The sequence below is a fragment of the Acanthochromis polyacanthus genome, chromosome 15 (genome assembly GCF_021347895.1).
Source record: "Acanthochromis polyacanthus isolate Apoly-LR-REF ecotype Palm Island chromosome 15, KAUST_Apoly_ChrSc, whole genome shotgun sequence".
NCBI lineage: Eukaryota > Metazoa > Chordata > Actinopteri > Pomacentridae > Acanthochromis > Acanthochromis polyacanthus.
Window position 1 is genome coordinate 32,797,470 of NC_067127.1, and position 17,998 is coordinate 32,815,467.

Sequence of the window (17,998 nt, forward strand, 5' to 3'; positions counted from 1 at the left end):
CCTTGTGTTGGTATTGGTAACACCTGCAGGCAAGTGGAAAACTGCCGGACATATTGATTCCAGGGTTTTTTTTTCAATTTTTGTCATTAGTTTATAAAACTCTTAATGGTCTTGGTCCTATATATTTATCCAATGTGCTTTTGTTTTATGAACCTCTAGAGCCTTGGGTCTTCTGGATGTGGCTTTCGACAACAAAAGACATGGGGCCTGTTTCACGAAGCAGGTTTATTGAAAACTCTGAGTTTGTTAACCCTGAAATGAGGAAAACTCAGAGTTTTCTGTTTCATGAAGCGAGGTACCTCTACCCCGAGACAGAGGGGTAACTCGAGCCTGTTTCACAAAGAGGGGTAACTTCAACTCTCGGTCAGTTACCGCAGTAACAGACTCTATGACTCTAACCTGGTCACCAGCAGGTTTATCTGAGAAAACCTCGAGTTTCTCTCCGTCTCCGCCCTCTTTCAGCCACACACGCTGTTTCATTTCCTCATTCATTCAGTCAGTAAGCGAGCGAGTTTTGGCGTAGAACAGCTTTTATTAACAATCCAGTGGATAAAGGATAAAGTGGATAAAGCTCGAAAGGCCATTATTAGATTTTGGCTCAAACCTAATACCCCAGATCAACATCAATGGACAAAGTTAATTCAGAATATCTTTCACATGGAAAAATTAACCTACACAATAAGGTTAAAGGAATTGGCATTTCAGGAAAAATGGGAAAAATGGAATATATTTCTATCTTTAGACAAAGCATAACCTCTTGTGTTGTTTTTTCATACAGCTGGAAACTGTTTGGTTAGTTTGACAAACTGTATTATCGCTAAAATGTAATGCAATTTTCATTTTAAGCTGACATTGCATTCTTAAAGAGTCTGTACAATCATTGACTTTGATATACAAGATGTAAAGAACTGTAACTGGGATTTTTTATTGACTTTTTTGTTTTTATAAGGCTAGTACCCTCCTCCAATGCCTCCTTGTTTATTGTTCATTGTTCAGTGTTTGTTTTATATACTCGTCTTAAAATACCAATTAAAAAAAAGTGACAAAAAAAAGGAGTTCCACAGGATTGCAGGTGAATGATGTAGAGATCTGTTAAATTCATTTTAAGTCATATTCTGTTAATGACATTGTGCTGCAGCCTCAGACTGGGATTAGTCATTTGAATTTCTTTTAGGATTTCCCAGTGTGATTGGCTGCATAGATGCACACACATCCCCATCACAGCTCCCTCATATCATGAACAGGAAGTCCATTCACAGCATAAATGTGCAGGTAGGCTACAGGTAGACTGACTACTGTTTCTAAATGTTAAAGACTGCATCATAGTTCAACATCTGTCATTCTCTGCACTGTCCAGATCATAAGTGACGCTGCATACATCATTTCTAATGTGGAGGCCACGTGGTCTGGGTCTGTTCATGACTCCAGGATTTATGGAGAGTCTAACCTGAGCAGCAGACTGCAGCATGGTCAGCAGCATAAAGATTTTCACAATAGAATTCTCTTGTCTCTGTCCTTTAATATGCTCTGATGTATCCACTATACATTACAGGAGAGTTTGATGGCCTTCTGCTGGGTGACAGGGGTTACCATGCCTACCCAGGCTGATGACCTCATACCCTGACCCTGAACCAGGCCCCCAACAGAACTTCAACCGGGCTCACTGCAGGACCAGAGCCCGGGTGGAGATGACCATAGGCCTGCTGAAAGCCCGTTTCCAGAGCCTACGTCTCCTCAGGGTGACCCCTGAGAGGGCCTGTGATATTACTGTGGCATGTGTTGTTCTTCATAATATTACCACTATTAGAGGAGAGCAACACCCCGCCCTACAAACTGAAGACCCAGATGATGAGCCCATCCACCTGCAGCTATCCAGGACAGCAGAGCAGTCAGAGACACCGTATGCAATAATCACTTTAGAGTTTAAGTCTCCATCATCACCACCACAGCAAATAAAGACATGATACACATTTCATTTGCTCTTCTTTATTTCCTACAAATAAAACAGATAGTTCAGTTCATGTTCCAATAGTTAACATAATTCACCTGTGACCATCACCACCTCTAACTTGTGCTCCAGGATTTCAATTTCCAGATCTGCCCTCCTAATCTGTTTTTGGATTTTTCTCAGCAAATGCAGTTTGTAAATCTGTTTTACTGATAACTGGGAATACATAGAGGACATTAAATTATACAGTTGCACATGAATTCCACAGAATGAACCTCTGGTGTTTCCTGAACATCCATCTCACTGTGTCAGTCTGTGCAGTGGAAGCTGAGGAACCATCCTGCTGCTGTCCAGCCATGCTCTGTTAAAAAAAGGATGAGAATGTGCAATACTTCAGTGTAGGCTAAATGTCACACTCTATATTCCACCCAAAATCTGAATGAGAAGAGAACTATCAGTAACATACCTCTGTATGCCTTTCTGGATCCCCCTCTGTAAAGGCAGCAGACACAGTTTCATCCTCTTCATCCTAGATCAGTGACATGTTTCAGTAAAGTTAAACTACCATTTGGATAAATCTTTGGAGTGTTGCCTACTTACAGTTACAACATCTGTTGTGGTGTGAAGGAGGAGCCAAAAGACAAAAAAATGACACAAAAGAGAACTAAATAATCATATATATATATATATATATATATATATATATATATATATATATATATATATGTGTGTGTGTGTGTATATATATATATATTTATATATATATATATATATATGCATCCATGACATTTTATACCACCGTTTTACAGGCATCTGCTTTCTTTCTGTTGGCTGAGCAGAAGTCTATGTTAGTTAAAATAGGCTTAATTATTTAACAGGACATGATACGGATGCAGACATTTAGGCTATGTGTGGATAAAACAACTGCACAGTCAAACAGCCACTTAATATTTAGGCTACTTCACAATGTAAAACATGATCAACATGAAGTACCTCCATGAAATAATGCTGAGGTCTTACTGTTTGAACAACGTTTTTTTTCCTTTTTTTATTAAGTGGCAAATGGACACTAATATAGAGCCCTGTGGCACCCCTCTGCTAAACTTCCACATTGAATTAAACTGCTGCAGTTGGATAAACACATTCAAATGTCATGCTGTTGGATTTGTTAAAGGATTCTATTCTCTCAAGCTACTTTCTTAGAATGGGGGCGGGGGGGGGCGGGGGGGGGGGGGGCCTTAGGTGCAGATGTCTACAGTTTGAAGATTTTACTCAGCAACAACTTTAGGTTGTGATCTTATATTCAGTATTTCTCCTTTTTGCTGCATCATCTTGATATGAAATGCAGGAAAAGTGACTGATTTTTGCACAATAAAGCTGCCCTGTCAGTACCTAAATATCCGTCATGCTGTGAGCCAGCTGTGTAACATTTCCTTGAGCTGATGTACTTCTTCATCCTGTACTTTATCCTGCAATTTATCCACATTAAAATATCCCTGTGGCAGGTGGGAGCGTTTGCCAGATGACTCGAGTTTGCACAAACCCGTCTGTGTGTTTGAGTTGGTCTGCAGCCAGCACAGTTCTCAGTTCAAGACCATTTAGCAGTTTCAAACACTTTAATTAAAGAACATTCTGTAACAGCCTGTTCTGCAGTTTCAGTCCCTCCCTCTTCCTCACTCACTGCATGTTTGTGCTCCCGCAAATCCTTCTTTGTGAGGACAGACTGAGGAGAATAATCTTGCAAAGTAGGAGTGCCTTGTTTTGCATTCTCCGTTCTCCAGGTTTTGATTGAAGGATTAAGATTTGAGGTAAAGGTTCAGGGAATGTTTGACTCAGATTTATGTCCTAGGAAAACATACAATTATCTCATGAGGTCGGATCAACTGTGTAAATATTAGTTTAATGAACATAAGAAGAAGGATACTAATATGAATGAAAATAAATGTGCATCTTTGTTCTTCATTTTAGAAGTAGACTGAAGTGAACTTAACACTGTCGTCGCTGCACAATAGGCTACATGGAGCGATTTGTCATCTTCTATCTGCAACTAAATCTTCAGAATCAGAATCAACTTTATTGTCATTGCACACTTTCATATACAATGAAATTTGGTTTCGAGCTGCATGAATCTTACATCTTCTTTGTTGTCGAGCAGAAGCTGGGAGAGGTGTTGGCTTTAGCTCTTTAGCAAGTTTGAGAGGTGACGGAATGCATGGAATGGTGCCATATAGTTAATATACTAAGAAAAAGAAGTTTCATTTACAAGATTAAAGATATAATCATGTTTCACTGCAGCTTGCACCACTGCATTTAGTTAAATGGGGACAAGAGCAGGTTTCAAATATTAACATCCCTCCCTAAGAAAGCTGCTAGACATTGTACAGTTTGCTATCGACTTATTAGCAAAACAATAAACCTGTTTCTTTTGCAAGTAGCTCTCAAACACAACCTCATACAAATCTCTGCCAGAAGTAACTAAGGTAACATATTCAATGGTATTCAGTAAATATCAGTACTACTGTACCAGACTAGGGCTGCACAATATGTAATTTTAGCATCGCCGCTATTTTTGCTGCTCCAAACTGAAAGAAAACTTGCACAGTGATAGAAGACAGATGGAGCTGTCTTGTAGAAAAATTTGGGGTCTCTGGTACCTGTCCCACACTGAGATTTTTGCCACCAAAAATAGCCAATTAAAAATCTCGTCCAAATTTGGCAGCTCATATTTTCCAAACTGAGGTACCTAGAAAGCTCCAGTTTGCTAAGTTATCACACAAGTTTGTGTAGAATGGAACCCAGGGGTGTTAGAACACTTCTGTGCAGTATTTGTAGTACTTTTAAGGTCCCAAACCCCACTCGCAAGTAGGTTTGTCTTAATTTTTTAGCATTTTTAGCAAGCCCCCATGGCCTGCAGAGTGTAGGGAAACACCTGGGGATGTTTGTGGGGCACTAGCTACATGCAGAGGCCTTGTTTACCAACTCACAGCTCTCTGGTATGTCTAGAGCAGGGGTGGGGAACCTTTTTCATATCAAGGGCCATTTCAATTTTTATAAAGTCCTCCAAGGGCCATACTATTATGAACACATAACAAGTGATGAAAAAAAGACGAAGAAAGTCTATAACTGCTGTGTTACTAAGCCTCATGATTGCTGCATTTGTAGACTCACCTAATGCGATGGCTGGAACTCTTTTTCTTTAGCGAGGCGTCTGATGTCAGCTGGCAGTGATGAGATGATGCTACTCGAAGCTGGTTTTCCAAGTTTGAGTCAGTCAGTCTTGAGCGGAGGCGAGTCTTTACAAGAGTCAGTTTTGAAAAGAACTGTTCACAGCGGTACGTTGTCCCAAACAGAGATGCAAACTTCAGGGAGTGTCTCCTCAGGATGGGAAAATCTTCAGCACGGACATACAGTTTGTAAAAGTCCAGCAGAGAGAGGTTGTTGTACTTGGCTTTGAGCTCATTGTTGTTTTGCAGCTCAATTATTTCCATTTGGAGGTTGTCTGGCACATCAGATGGTTGCACATTAAATGGCGTCTCAAACATGTCGAGTTCCTTTTGTATATTTTTCACATCATGAAACCTCTCATCAAATGCCTGGATGAGTTTTGCACACTCACCAGCATATTCAGTTGTAACATCAGGCTTTTGTTCTTGTAGGGTGGGAAAGTGGGAGGTCCGTCAGTGGCGATGCCGCTCAACTTCTCAAATGGCAGTTCAAAATTGTTCATGGCCACAATAACTTGATTGAACAAATCCTCACCTTTGCAAATACAGCAACTCCTCCTTCGTTTCAAACTCGGTCGTAATCCTACGCACAAAAATGGCAAGCTGCGCTGTGTTTGTGATGTCTGTTGTCTCATCACAAGCCAGAGAAAAATACTCAAAGTCTCTTGCAGTGTTCTTCAATGTTTTTTCAATATCTTGCCCCATATCAGTAATCCTGTCTGAAACAGTTCTTCGAGACAAACTGACGCTTTTAAATAATTTCACTTTGTCGGGCGCGAGAAGCTCCGCGGTGGCTACCAGGCACTCCTTCACGAACTCTCCTTCAGCATGAGGTTTCAGCTTCTTGGCTATTAATTCACTCACCACAAAACTTGCACGCGTAATATTCTCTCTGTCAGTCTGTGGTTGTGTAAAAGCTGCTTGTTGCGCATCCAAACTCCGACGAAGAGTGTTAATTTTATCCAAATGCATTTGTCCTTTTAACTCCTGGAGTTTAGCATGTTTCGAGCTGCAATGTCGACATTTGCCTTTTTCATCACCGCCAGCGCCTCGCCACACACAAGTCACACTGGCTTGCCTTTCACTTCAACAAAAAAAAAGTCATTTGTCCATTTTTCCTGGAATACGCGGCACTCTGCATCCACCTTCCTTTTCTTGACAGTCGCCATGATGCATCACTTGTCTTGTGTCAATCACTCCGGCCCAATGCAATGACACGTAGCAATTTTTCCGCCCATAATTTTTTATTTATTCATATATGCATAAATGAAAATATAAAATATAAAATATAAAAATTGTATTGCATTGCGGGCCATTTGAAATGGTCTCGCGGGCCATATACGGCCCGGAGGCCGGACGTTCCCCATCCCTGGTTTAGAGGCTGAGAATTTACCACTTAAAGATGAAAAAAAAAAAAAACCTGGTGAGGCTTTTTATAGCCCAAATTCTGAAAAATTTCAGACCCCCACAACTTTAAAACTATTTGAGCTACAGGTCTACAATTTTGCATAGAAAGTACTCTTGTGACTGTCTAATGGCATGCAAATTTAGGACTAATTTGAAAATGGTGCAGCAACACCCCCAAGGAATATCTGGTCATTTCACCTGGAATGACCCACATCGTAATGGTGCGGCCCGCAGCTTATTGTCAGCAGTAAATATATATTTTTCTACTTTTAATGAGGATAAATAGTTTGTGACATGCTGATACCAGAGGACGACATGTTTGACCTACTGACAACAGGCAGGTAAGTGTTGCTATTGTGGGACTATATCAGTTGGTAGCAGTAAAGTGCCGATAGGTTGTTTGCTAACCGCGATGACAGTTTTTCTCAGTCGCTTTGGTACATTTCTCAAATCATCCTCGATATTTGCGAAACAGTAAGTGCATTTCTCAGAACAATTCGTACAAAAATCAAAACACCATGGATTACCTGCAAAAGCCAGTGTCTTGCTCAAAATCCTTAGTTCATCTCTCAAAAGTAAATATCTGTGTCAGTGAGCATGTCAGTAACATCAGAATGACCAGTCTTTGTGTCATTGTGTGGATAAGAGAGTCAAATTGCTTGGTCATGTTGTCGTTATAACAGTGTACTTTGGAGGGATGTTCTGATGCAAACTATGGCTAAAGTTTTGATGACACCTGTTGTAAATTGTAAGTTACACTTTAGTGTACGTAGGAGATTGATGGCAAGAGAAAAGATTCATATTGCAATATGTTGACAGACCACGTCATTGTGGGGGAAAAAAACAAAAACAAAATAGCGTTGCATAGCACAGACAAAAAAGAAAACAACAAAAAAACAAAAGTAGAAATGTGAACATAGGACAATCTCCTTAGGGAAAACTGTACGTGCAGCTGTAGGAATTACACTGCAATCGTCCTACACCTCCTGACGTTCCGTCTGTTGGGCCACAGATTCTCATCCACATCATGAATGTCTTCTCTTGCGTCTTTGAGCGACTTCAGAAAACCCAAACTCTTCACATATTTCTCTTCATAGAGAAAGTCAAGACTCACCTGGGAGCAATTTATCAATTCAGGACAGATTTAGAAAAAAACTCTAATGGAAATTTATAGAACTGTTCTTGACATATTCTGACAACTTGTTCACCCATTTTGCATGTAAAGATTTATGCAGTGAACTAATGCCTAATGTTGTGGAGGGTGAGACTACTCAACAGAGAGCCATTAGAATACATTTTGATCAACGTGACATAAGTCACTGATAATGTAGGAAACAGCAGAGTATTGTACAGAATCATTTCATGGATGAACCAAAGCATTTGCAACTTGTTCAAAGAAATGAGAAACTAATTTTTTGATGTGCACAAGTGACACAATGATGTGAAGACTGAACGAGTCATTCTGAGAATTTCAATTCTGATCTGAGAAATGAACTAAAGCCACAGAGAAAAACTATAAAATTCAAAATAAGCCTAATCAAAGTCGAGTTCATGGCTGCCACTAGGAAGTTAAATGTTAGCTGTGTGGTGAACATAGGATGTTTCAGCAGTCATAGGAGGAAGAATTTGCTTTTCATAATTTATTGATTAGTAACTGTTGGCGAATGCCAGAAGGTTGGAGACATCAAATACATTTACTTTCTCTAAAGCTGTTTATGAGTTCTTAAACAGCTTCGATCCGAGTCTGGTCGGCTTCCATGTTGAATGGAAAACATGTTTCAAAGCTTCAGCTCCGGCTTTGTTGTCGTGCTCGCCGTGTTTGTGTTTTATTGTGACGCACTTCCTCCGTTTGACTTAGACAAACTGATGGACACAAACAGGACAAAGCTGGCACAGTAGTTGGTGTCTCCTACCTTTCTCTGCTCAGGTGCCGGTGGTTCCCTGCAAAGTTCAGGACACAGCAGGACTCTGGGACAACCTGGAGAAACAAACAAAACACAAAGCTGTGACACATCAGAATGATCTGTATCAATGAGTCCCAATTTAGATCCTGAAAGTACGAGCAACCTTCAGGAAGGTGCAGACAATCAGCACTGTGACAGGAGCCTGTTGCTAGGGAGCCTGACCTCAAATAATCAACACAAACAAAAGCAGATTCCATTACAGGACACAGTGACTATAGCAGATGTCAGCGGTGGTCTGTGTGCACATGCTGGATATTCTGCTACTGCATGAGAAGAAATCCATAGTTTGTGCTCAGTAATGCTCAGTATGAACTTAGAATAATATCTAATGCACAAGGGTTTTCTAATCATCAATGAGCCTTTCAGCACCATTAGCTAACACAGTGTAGCATTAGAACACAGGAGTGATGGTTGCTGGAAATGTTCCTCTGTACCCTTATGGAGATATTCCATTAAAAATCGCTTACAATAGTCATTTACCACATTAACAATGTGTAGACTGCATTTCTGATTAATTTCATGTTGTCTTTATTTTAAAAAATCTGCTTTTCTTTTAAAAATAAGGACATTTCTAAGTGACCCCAAACTTTTAAATGGTAGTGTGTATTTTGAAAATAGCAAAACGATGCCATTTATCAAAGAAATTTTGGAAATTTGTCACAAAGTTCAGTTGTTTTTTTAAGATTTCTGTCATTATAACTACTATGTGATAGTACAAATATGACACTTCTGAGCTCTGTCTACTTCTAGCCATGGTTGTGTTGTTTCCATAGAGGTACAGGACTTACAGTGAGGAAAAACGGCCAGCTTGGAGTGCAGAGAGTTAATCTTAGTGGATTATTTCCAAAAAAAACTCGGTGCACCAAATACTAAAATAACACACCGTCTTTAAATACACATAACCGACAGTATGAAGAGTTTTATTTGGTCGCTACCCAACATTTCTAAATCAAAACTAGTTTCAAGATAAATAATAAAAGCTTTCATCACTTCAGTTTAACTCCAGCACCAACATCAAGGGGAGTTTTGATCGACTACTGGCAGAGGCTGCTGTACAGTTTAGTGCCAACACATCCTGACTGGTCCTGCTGTCTGCTTATCAGCCAAAATTCATGCTACTCTTTTGTGTGTTTTTATATTTCTTCCTTCCTCTGCACGAAGGCAGGAACCCAAACTTTATGGGCACACAAAAACACAAAATGCAGGTAAACAATAACACACACACACAGAGAGAGAGAGAGAGAGAGAGAGAGAGAGAGAGAGAGAGAGAGAGAGAGAGAGAGAGAGAGAGAGAGAGAGAGAGAGAGAGAGAGAGAGAGAGAGAGAGAGAGAGAGAGAGAGAGAGAGAGAGAGATCTTGCATCCCTTTGTTTGAGCTGATTCAGGGCCTTTTGTTTCCTTCAGGTAGGAAGTCAGGAAAATGTGGTGGAGGTAAAAAAAAAAAAAAAAAAAAAATTAAAAAAGGGAGGACCGGCGACCTGTTTCCTCCCATTTCAGGTTTTCCGAGGCGAGTCTTTATCCAGTGTCTGCGGCACAACAATTCATGCAGCACCAAAACTTTCCAAAAGTCTCACAGACTTCCTGGTTCCATTAGCAAGAAACGGCTGCTGGTGTCTCATATATCATGCTGCCAGTGTTCAGAATTCTGAGCCATTTTCATCAACAACTGGTCTCATTCTGACACGAAGAGAGGATTTATTCTGGACTTATTGACTGCAACATGAATATCGGTGTAGTTTCATGCAGGAACATTTGAATAGTGAAAAACAAGAAGCTATTCATAGATATAACCAGTCCAATCTGCATGAAAATGTGCACATGATGACAGCTTTACAAATGTGTCCAGAACTTTTTAACAAGTCCTATATGTATTACTTCTGATGCATTTTCTGTTTGTGAACAAGCATCCTTAGCAACAGAGTAGGTTTTCACACAAGAGCTCAGAATTTTTATTTCAGTGCAGCAAGTTAATGCAGGAATGCTGTGGTGGACAGTCTGCTGCATTTGAAGCCACTAAGTTGAAATTTTAGTGAGTTGTCTATTACTATAGCAGCTTTTTCCTGAAGCTACAACCACACTAATGTGGCTCATTCCAGAATTGGAGGACATTTGGGCTTCAAAATTTAGGAAAAATAAACCTTCTCTTTGACAATTTTCTGCTACATATTCATCAATAATAGGTAGCTCATTATATAAATGCAGGACTTTTTGCAACATAGTTGACAGGTTGCTGTTTTCAGGCCAAAAATCAACATGGCCGCCTGTAACCAAACACCATATGGCATTTTAGACAAAGATTTTTTCTAAATATTATATACACAATTGAATAAAGTTGGAATTGAAAGTTATTTATAAAGATATTGTAGTAAACCTGTTGACATGCGATAAATCCACACTTGACTCACACACTACTTTATATTAAATAACTCAGAAAGCCTTGGTGTCTTGTCAGTGCTTTCTTCAGAAGGAAATGACATCATGTGAAGCAGGCCAAGTGCTTTTTAATTAACACACTTCCTTGAGAGGTGCTTTTGAAAATAGGTAGCTTAGTTGAAAGTGATTTCTTGGACACAGATACAATTTGTTATTTTGAATATAAAATTTGATATATTGCAAACAAAAAATATTTGTCATGATTATTTCAACTTAATAAAAAGAACACAATCAAGACAATTTTTGAATAAGCTCATTTTATTATTTTTTAGCCAATTAGAAGGTGGTTGTTATTCAATTTGGACGGTTATTTAGTTGACATTTTAGTGATATCCAGTCATTTTTTATTAATGAATGTTTGTTTCCATAATAAATAGTTATGGAATTTGTAAGGACATGATCACGTCAAACTAGTCTGGAGGATAGTCATTGTAGAATCAAGCAGCCAAAACCACCTTTGAGACAGAGAAAGCCCAGGTTTCCATCCACTGACAATCACAGACTGGAGACAGGACCTGCTGTGTTTAGAAGAGCAACAACATTAAGGGACAAAGCCAGATGTAGAACCTTAAAGACCAACACCTTTTAGGTTTTCAGGATGGTGTGAAGTTTGTGTTATCAGGACGTGGCCACATTAAAGCATATCCTCAGGGGATTCCACAACACACACCTCCAGACAAAGATACCAACAATGTGGATTGGGCCCAAGGGACTGTCTCTATCCTCAGCTGATATCAGACCAACAATAGACCGAACAGCTGTTAGAAACACTTTGAAAGACTTTTGACCCTGCAGGAAGTCGGGGTCAAAACTTTGATAACATCAAATGGATTTCACTCCAACCGACAAAGCCACACACAACACTGAACTCACACTAAAACAAAGACAGACAATTATTCTCCCATCTTGGATTCAACCACTCAACCACTCAACCACCACTAGTCATTTAAAGGACCTGTTGAACATTGATATCAATAACTTCCTTATGATCAGTTACGCCATGCTTACTCTTTAAATCTTTTATTTTGCTTGCTTATGTATCAAACTAGGAGTTTAAATTGTCTGATGGTTATATATAAGCATATTTTGTCTTGTTTTGACTGTCTGTCGACCAAGAGTACAAATATATGAATGATATGAATTGGACTGTTTAGAAATCATCCATTATCTATGCACCACTTTTTGCTCATAGTGTCACGAAGGGAGCTGGAGTCTATCCCAGCTGATTTAAAGTCAAGGCAGGGTTCACTCTGGACAGTTCACCAGTCCAGACAGGCACAGGGAGAACATGCAGACTCCAAACAGAAAGACACCAGGACATGAATCCAACTCAAGACCTTTCACCTGTGAGGCCCAACCACCTCCTCACCATGCTACCCACAAACCATACAAACTACCAGAAATATCAGAGGACGTGTAACTCTGTGAGGGACATCTGGACACCAGTCCTCCCCGATGGAGGTTGTGTCAGACCCCTTCCTGAGTTAATGTCATGCAAAAGTCCCATTTAAAAGAGCACATCTGAAGCATCACTTTGAGTCCTTCGTAAGAGTCCTTCCTAAGCACGTCAAGACCAACTGGGAAGCGTCACTCCATCCACTAATGTTCAGACTCGCATTAATGGGCCGATCTCACCATTCATCAACAGAAGTACCACCGCAGCATCATGACATCTTCATCTTCGTAGTCGTTTGGGTGGATGGGTCGGGGTCTTTGTTTGAATGGTGTGTCATCTTTCAGATTTATGTGGTGTTTTACTTTAGTTGCATGTCCAAAGTCAGTCTCACTTGTGGCAAAAACATCACGATATTCATGTAAACTACTTGTTACTCTGTCCTTCCATTCTTTTGGAAGAGGTGAGTTGCTTAAGTCAATAGTGAAGTCTGACTGGTCTGGGAAAGCCAGCACAACATTTCACAGTGTCAGTGGGTTTGTCTGAATCAGGTAAGTTGTCATAAATTTCTTCAGGAACATAAAGCTCTGCAATGACACAGTTTGAAGGGAGTGTGATGTCATGCTCATTTTCATTTCTCATCCAAACAGATAGTTTGTGAGGACGGTGATTGGGCAAGGTGACAAGGCAGCATTCTACAAACACACCGCCAGGTAAAGCAGAAAACTGAGGCTGTTCAACCACAACACAGTCACTGAAAGTGTTAACCTTTGCATAGCCATCGAAACAGACTCTTGCTTTGGCAGGTAGGACTTGCTGCTCTTTTCCCTTTAGTGTTGCTAACCCTACTTTCCCTGTAGAGTTAACCTGGTGTCTGAGTCTGAGTACGCGAACGATCTGTCTGTAACCATACACACAGAGGTCAAGTCATTTGGGTCTTTGTCACTGCAATATTCTTCATACAAAACGTCAAGTGCATTTGTGCCAATGAGCACAGGTAAGTCACTGTTACTTCGGCAGTCTGGTACTACTAAGGCTAGGGTCGAAATTTCGGGCTCAACATCACTAAATTCTTTTGGAAACTTAAGGACAATGGATACATATCCTAATAGGGATGGGTATCGTTAGGATTTTTACGATTCCGATTCTGATTTCGGTTCTGCTTATCGATTCCGGTTCCTAACGATTCCTTTTTTCGATTCTAAAATAGTAAAAATAAATGGCCAAATGTTTATTTAACCAAAGTAACTTTATTTCTTTACCTTATTAGAAAATTATTTTATCAGTATTCAAGTAGATATAAAGTCAAGTGCATTCAGAACATTGCAGCTGCCTTAAATTCAAAATAAAAGATCCCTCAGAAATCTGGGAAATAAAAAAGTAAAGTGCATCCATGTGCACTGTACATCCTGCACAGTGCACACAAGTCAATATCTGTCTGAGCAGCAATGAGGGTCAAATGCATGTAAATGCATTAGGAATCAGTGCATAACAGCTGCTTATAATCAAAGTAAAGTGTCCCTGAGAAATAAAAAATAAAGTGCATCCCGTGGTGCCACTGAGAGTAAAATACTAAATGTAATCAGAGCATAACTGCTGTTTGCAACAACAAAAACAAAAAACAATCAAAAAACACACAAAAGTGTGTGTGTGGTTAATTTATCAAAATCAACAGTTCTTATTAAGAAAAATCAGCATATCAGCCTTTTCTGGTAGTATGCGTGATCTCTCTGCGCAGATGGTATCTCCAGCGGTGGAGAAAACCCTCTCACTGGGGGTTGAAGATGCCTGAACACACAAATACGAAAAGGCCACCTCTGAAAGAGAAGGGTACGTGGTTCTGTTACTCCACCACCAGGCAGCAGGGTCATCAGACATCAGCAGTGGTGGCATTTCCTGATACACCTTCAACTCTGTCTCAATTTGGTGCTGGATGGATGTGGTTCTGATTGACTGGATTTCAATTTTCAGGTTGTCTTCATGAGCAAAAAGCTCCTCCAGTGGAGACTTTGTAGCCTTCTTGCAAGGAGGTGGCATGTTCTCCTCTTCCTCACATTGCTCTCCATCTTCCTCACACTCTCTTTCATCCCCCTGCCCTGAGTCTGACAGTGCCACACCATCGTCTCCACAGTGCTGCTCTGTTGGCTGTTCACCCTCAGTTGACTTTCCTGCCATCATCTTCTCCTTGATCCGCTCCCATACAGCGATGTCCTCCACTGTGTGTTTGAAACGTGGGTCTACAGCAGTGGCCTCTTCAAGAAAACCTCTGATGTCATCATCTTGGTACCGCTTTGACATGTTTCCCCAGACAGCCTGCTTGAGGGTGGATGTAAAGACAGTGTCTTCCTCTTGCACAGTGTAATGTGTTTCAAGTTTCTTCAAAATTGGCAGGATTTGACCGCATGTAGGGCTTGATTCAGATGAAACACAGAGTGTGGATGTATACAAGACTTTCATCAGATTTATGAATTGCTCGGCCTTTTGGAAGTCTTCATCTGTCAGTCGAACAAGTCGGTCCTTCTCCATTGGCTTCTTCAAACGGTGATCATGGTAGGCTGCTTGAATTGCAGGAAATTGCTCAAGGAATCTGACCATCATCATGTAGAGAGAGTTCCAGCGGGTCCTTACATCAAGGATCAGGGCATGCTGAGGCAGATCTACAAAAAAATAATCGATTTACTATCACAATCACACCAGATGACAATTAAATATAGCCTTTACTAGTTATCTGCATCCTAAAATTTGCATATTATACTAAGTATAATATGCATATTTTTGAACGGTGATGACTAGTAATGGTCATATTTAATCAAGATGCATTTATTATTGTCTTACACTTATCAAATATTATTCTGTTCTGTAAAACAAACTGAGGGGTAATTACTTACTGAGGATTTTCTGTTTCTCTTTGAGCACTATCTTGGCCATTGAAGACCTCTTCATCCAGACCACAGCACTCCGGATCTTGGCTGTCCATTTGGCCACGGATGCAACAGAATACACACTTTGTGCTCCCAAATTAAGTGTATGTGCAAAACAGGCTAGCTTGATTAATTGTAGCCTTTTTATTGCCACATTCATGTTCGTTGCATTATCAACGGTAACAGCTGTGATTTTGTTCATTATGCCGAATTCTTGCAAAATGTCACTAATTTCTTCAGCTACCGCTGGTCCTGTTTGTGATGTATAGACTGCTTTAGTTTTGAGAACTTTGTGTTTCATCTCTCCCCTGATGACATAGTGTGCGGTCACTGTAAGATAATGGTCTTGGGTAATGCTTGTCCAGCCATCACTTGTTATGGCTATATTTTTTAGATCAATGAGCTCAGATATAATGTTTGACTTCTCCACCTTGTACCAGGCTGGAATTAAATGATTTGCCAAAATATCTCTAGAGGGAGGTGTGTACTGTGCATTCAGGGCCCTGGTCATCTCCCTGTAAAAAAAGATTTAAAAAACATAACTGTTACTATATGTTTTCCATCATAAATATTTTACCTTTCTTTCATTATTCCATTTACAACTTAAAACACATTGTTTCTTGATAAAATCGGTAATAAATGAATTATTTAAATTAATACAAACTCCATTCTTGTGCTTATCTACGATGTAGATTTGTTTTGATTTAATTCTTAATAGTCATTTGTTTAATAGTTGACGTTACACTTATTCTTTTTTCCCCATCTTCCTCCGCGTTTTCCATTGCTGGGTCGCGGGGAGAGCAGTCATTTCAAAAGCTACCACCCAGTTCTCACAGCACCAAAACATTAGCCCAAATAAACCCAAATAAAAGCACCAAATGAAATAAAGTATGTTGTCGCAGGTTTTAGGTTTAAGATAGACAGGTGACTTTATATTATTTAACTTACCTGAATGATGGAGACTCGACGACTGAAAAGGGGTGTAGTCCTTTCACCACAAACTTTGTAACCGCACGGTGACACTCCTCTGTTTTTTCTCTTGCCAGACTCTTTTTCGCCAGTGTAAACGGTGTCTCTTTTGGGGTTGATTGAGAGGCGCTAGTGGCTCCGAAGCTTGTATCACTAGCACTTGTGTCGGGTGATGCCCGCAGTTTATCGAACACTGTGCAGTCTTTCAGCTCGATGCCATGCAGTCTTAAATGTTTTGTCAAATTTGACGTGCAACCTGTCTTGCAGCTAATTAGCGCATTGCATATATTGCACTTTCCTTTTTCGTCGCTTTGTTTTACAAAGTGCAGCCATACTTTGGAGCGTTTTCCAAACCCACGATCCATAGTTAGTGGCTAGCCGGTTAGCATAGCCAAAGCGTCTCCCTCTAGACGGCGTGACGTAATTACGTAATAGACGTGGTCTCCTCACGCGGTCTGGTCAGACACGACGTAAGGGAATACAGCGGATGATGATCTAAGAAATATTATGCGCCCAAGAACCGAAAAGCAGAACCGAAAATAAATATTTTTTTCGATGCTCGGTGCCCACCATTTTTTAATTCGGTTCCTACTCGGAACCGAATTTCGGTCCCCATCCCTATATCCTAAATAAGGGACAATTTGGCCATTGGCACCCTCGACATCCAGGGCTTGGAGGGGCTGGATGGGGTGTTCTGAAAGGTGAGCTTCACAAAAAGAAGCATTTACTGTAGTCACCTGGGACCCTGAGTCAAGGAGACACTTAGCATCAATCCCTGATACCTTAACATCAGCAATACATTTCTATCCAACAAGCCCTCATGGAAGTTTAGTTTGGGGCTCTACTTTATGGGATTGAATGAACGTTTTTGTCCTAAGCTTTGGGTTGGGACTATCATTCTTGGATCCAGTTCCTGGTTGTCCCTTGGCAGGAACTGCTGTCAGTTTAAATTCTGCTCCCAGGATTCTTGCTTTCGCTTTAACTCTCTGCGCTTCTTTTCAACCAGATCAGAATTTGCCTCGTTGCTGCATGAAGGCGCAATGTGGCCGTCTTCGCTACACTTGAAACAGTACCATGGACGGGGCTTCTTGTTGCCAAGTTGTGGTACTGGAGAAAGCGAAGGACTTACTTCAACAGGAGCTTTTGGCTTTGCTTTTTGGTTCTTTCCTGGCTTGACAAACGCTTGGTTTGAGCTCAAGGACGCTTTCAAAGAAGCTATTTGGGCTTGTAGCTTCGCCATCTGCTTTTCAAGCTTAGTCGGGTCATAGGGGGCAGCTGCTGCTACATCATTGTCAGTGTCACAGTCTTCCACCGAAAGTGTGTTAGACTGAACTTTTGTTCTGCTGACTCCAAAATGCTGCTTCATCCTACTAGACTTAGCGGCTTGTCTATCCTCCTCAGAACGCACCATAAGGAGAAGCTCAGAGAAGGGAGGTGGGTTGATCTTTTTCTGTTCAAGCTGGAGACTAGTAAGTAGACCATTATTCCAGCAGCCTCTACAGAACTGCTTAAGTAACTGTCAATCTGAATCACTAGCAGCTAAACCACCTCTTTTGATGACCCTGCTCAAGATTGTCTGCAAGCGCTGCAAGTAGCCGGAGGGCTTTTCTCCAGAGTCTTGGTATGTGTTTAAAAACTTTGCAAAAAGCTCATCGCCGTCATCGATGATACCATAGGCAGAGTCGAGTAAGGCAAGATATTCATGGGGAGAAGTGGTTGGCTTGAGATGTTTCACAATGG

The 17,998-nt window shown here is 40.5% G+C and overlaps 1 protein-coding gene across 1 annotated transcript; it reads right to left on the reverse strand.

Moving 5' to 3' along the window:
* Positions 1-1,970: 1,970 nt before the first annotated feature.
* LOC127537474 (general transcription factor II-I repeat domain-containing protein 2B-like) lies at positions 1,971-5,610 on the reverse strand. The gene is made up of 3 exons (XM_051959756.1): positions 5,117-5,610; positions 2,415-2,477; positions 1,971-2,309 (listed from the first exon to the last, which is right to left on the reverse strand). The coding sequence occupies exons 1-3, from the start codon at positions 5,488-5,490 to the stop codon at positions 2,249-2,251; spliced, it is 498 nt and encodes a 165-aa protein (XP_051815716.1). The 5' UTR covers positions 5,491-5,610; the 3' UTR covers positions 1,971-2,248.
* Between the last annotated feature and the right edge of the window lie 12,388 nt (positions 5,611-17,998).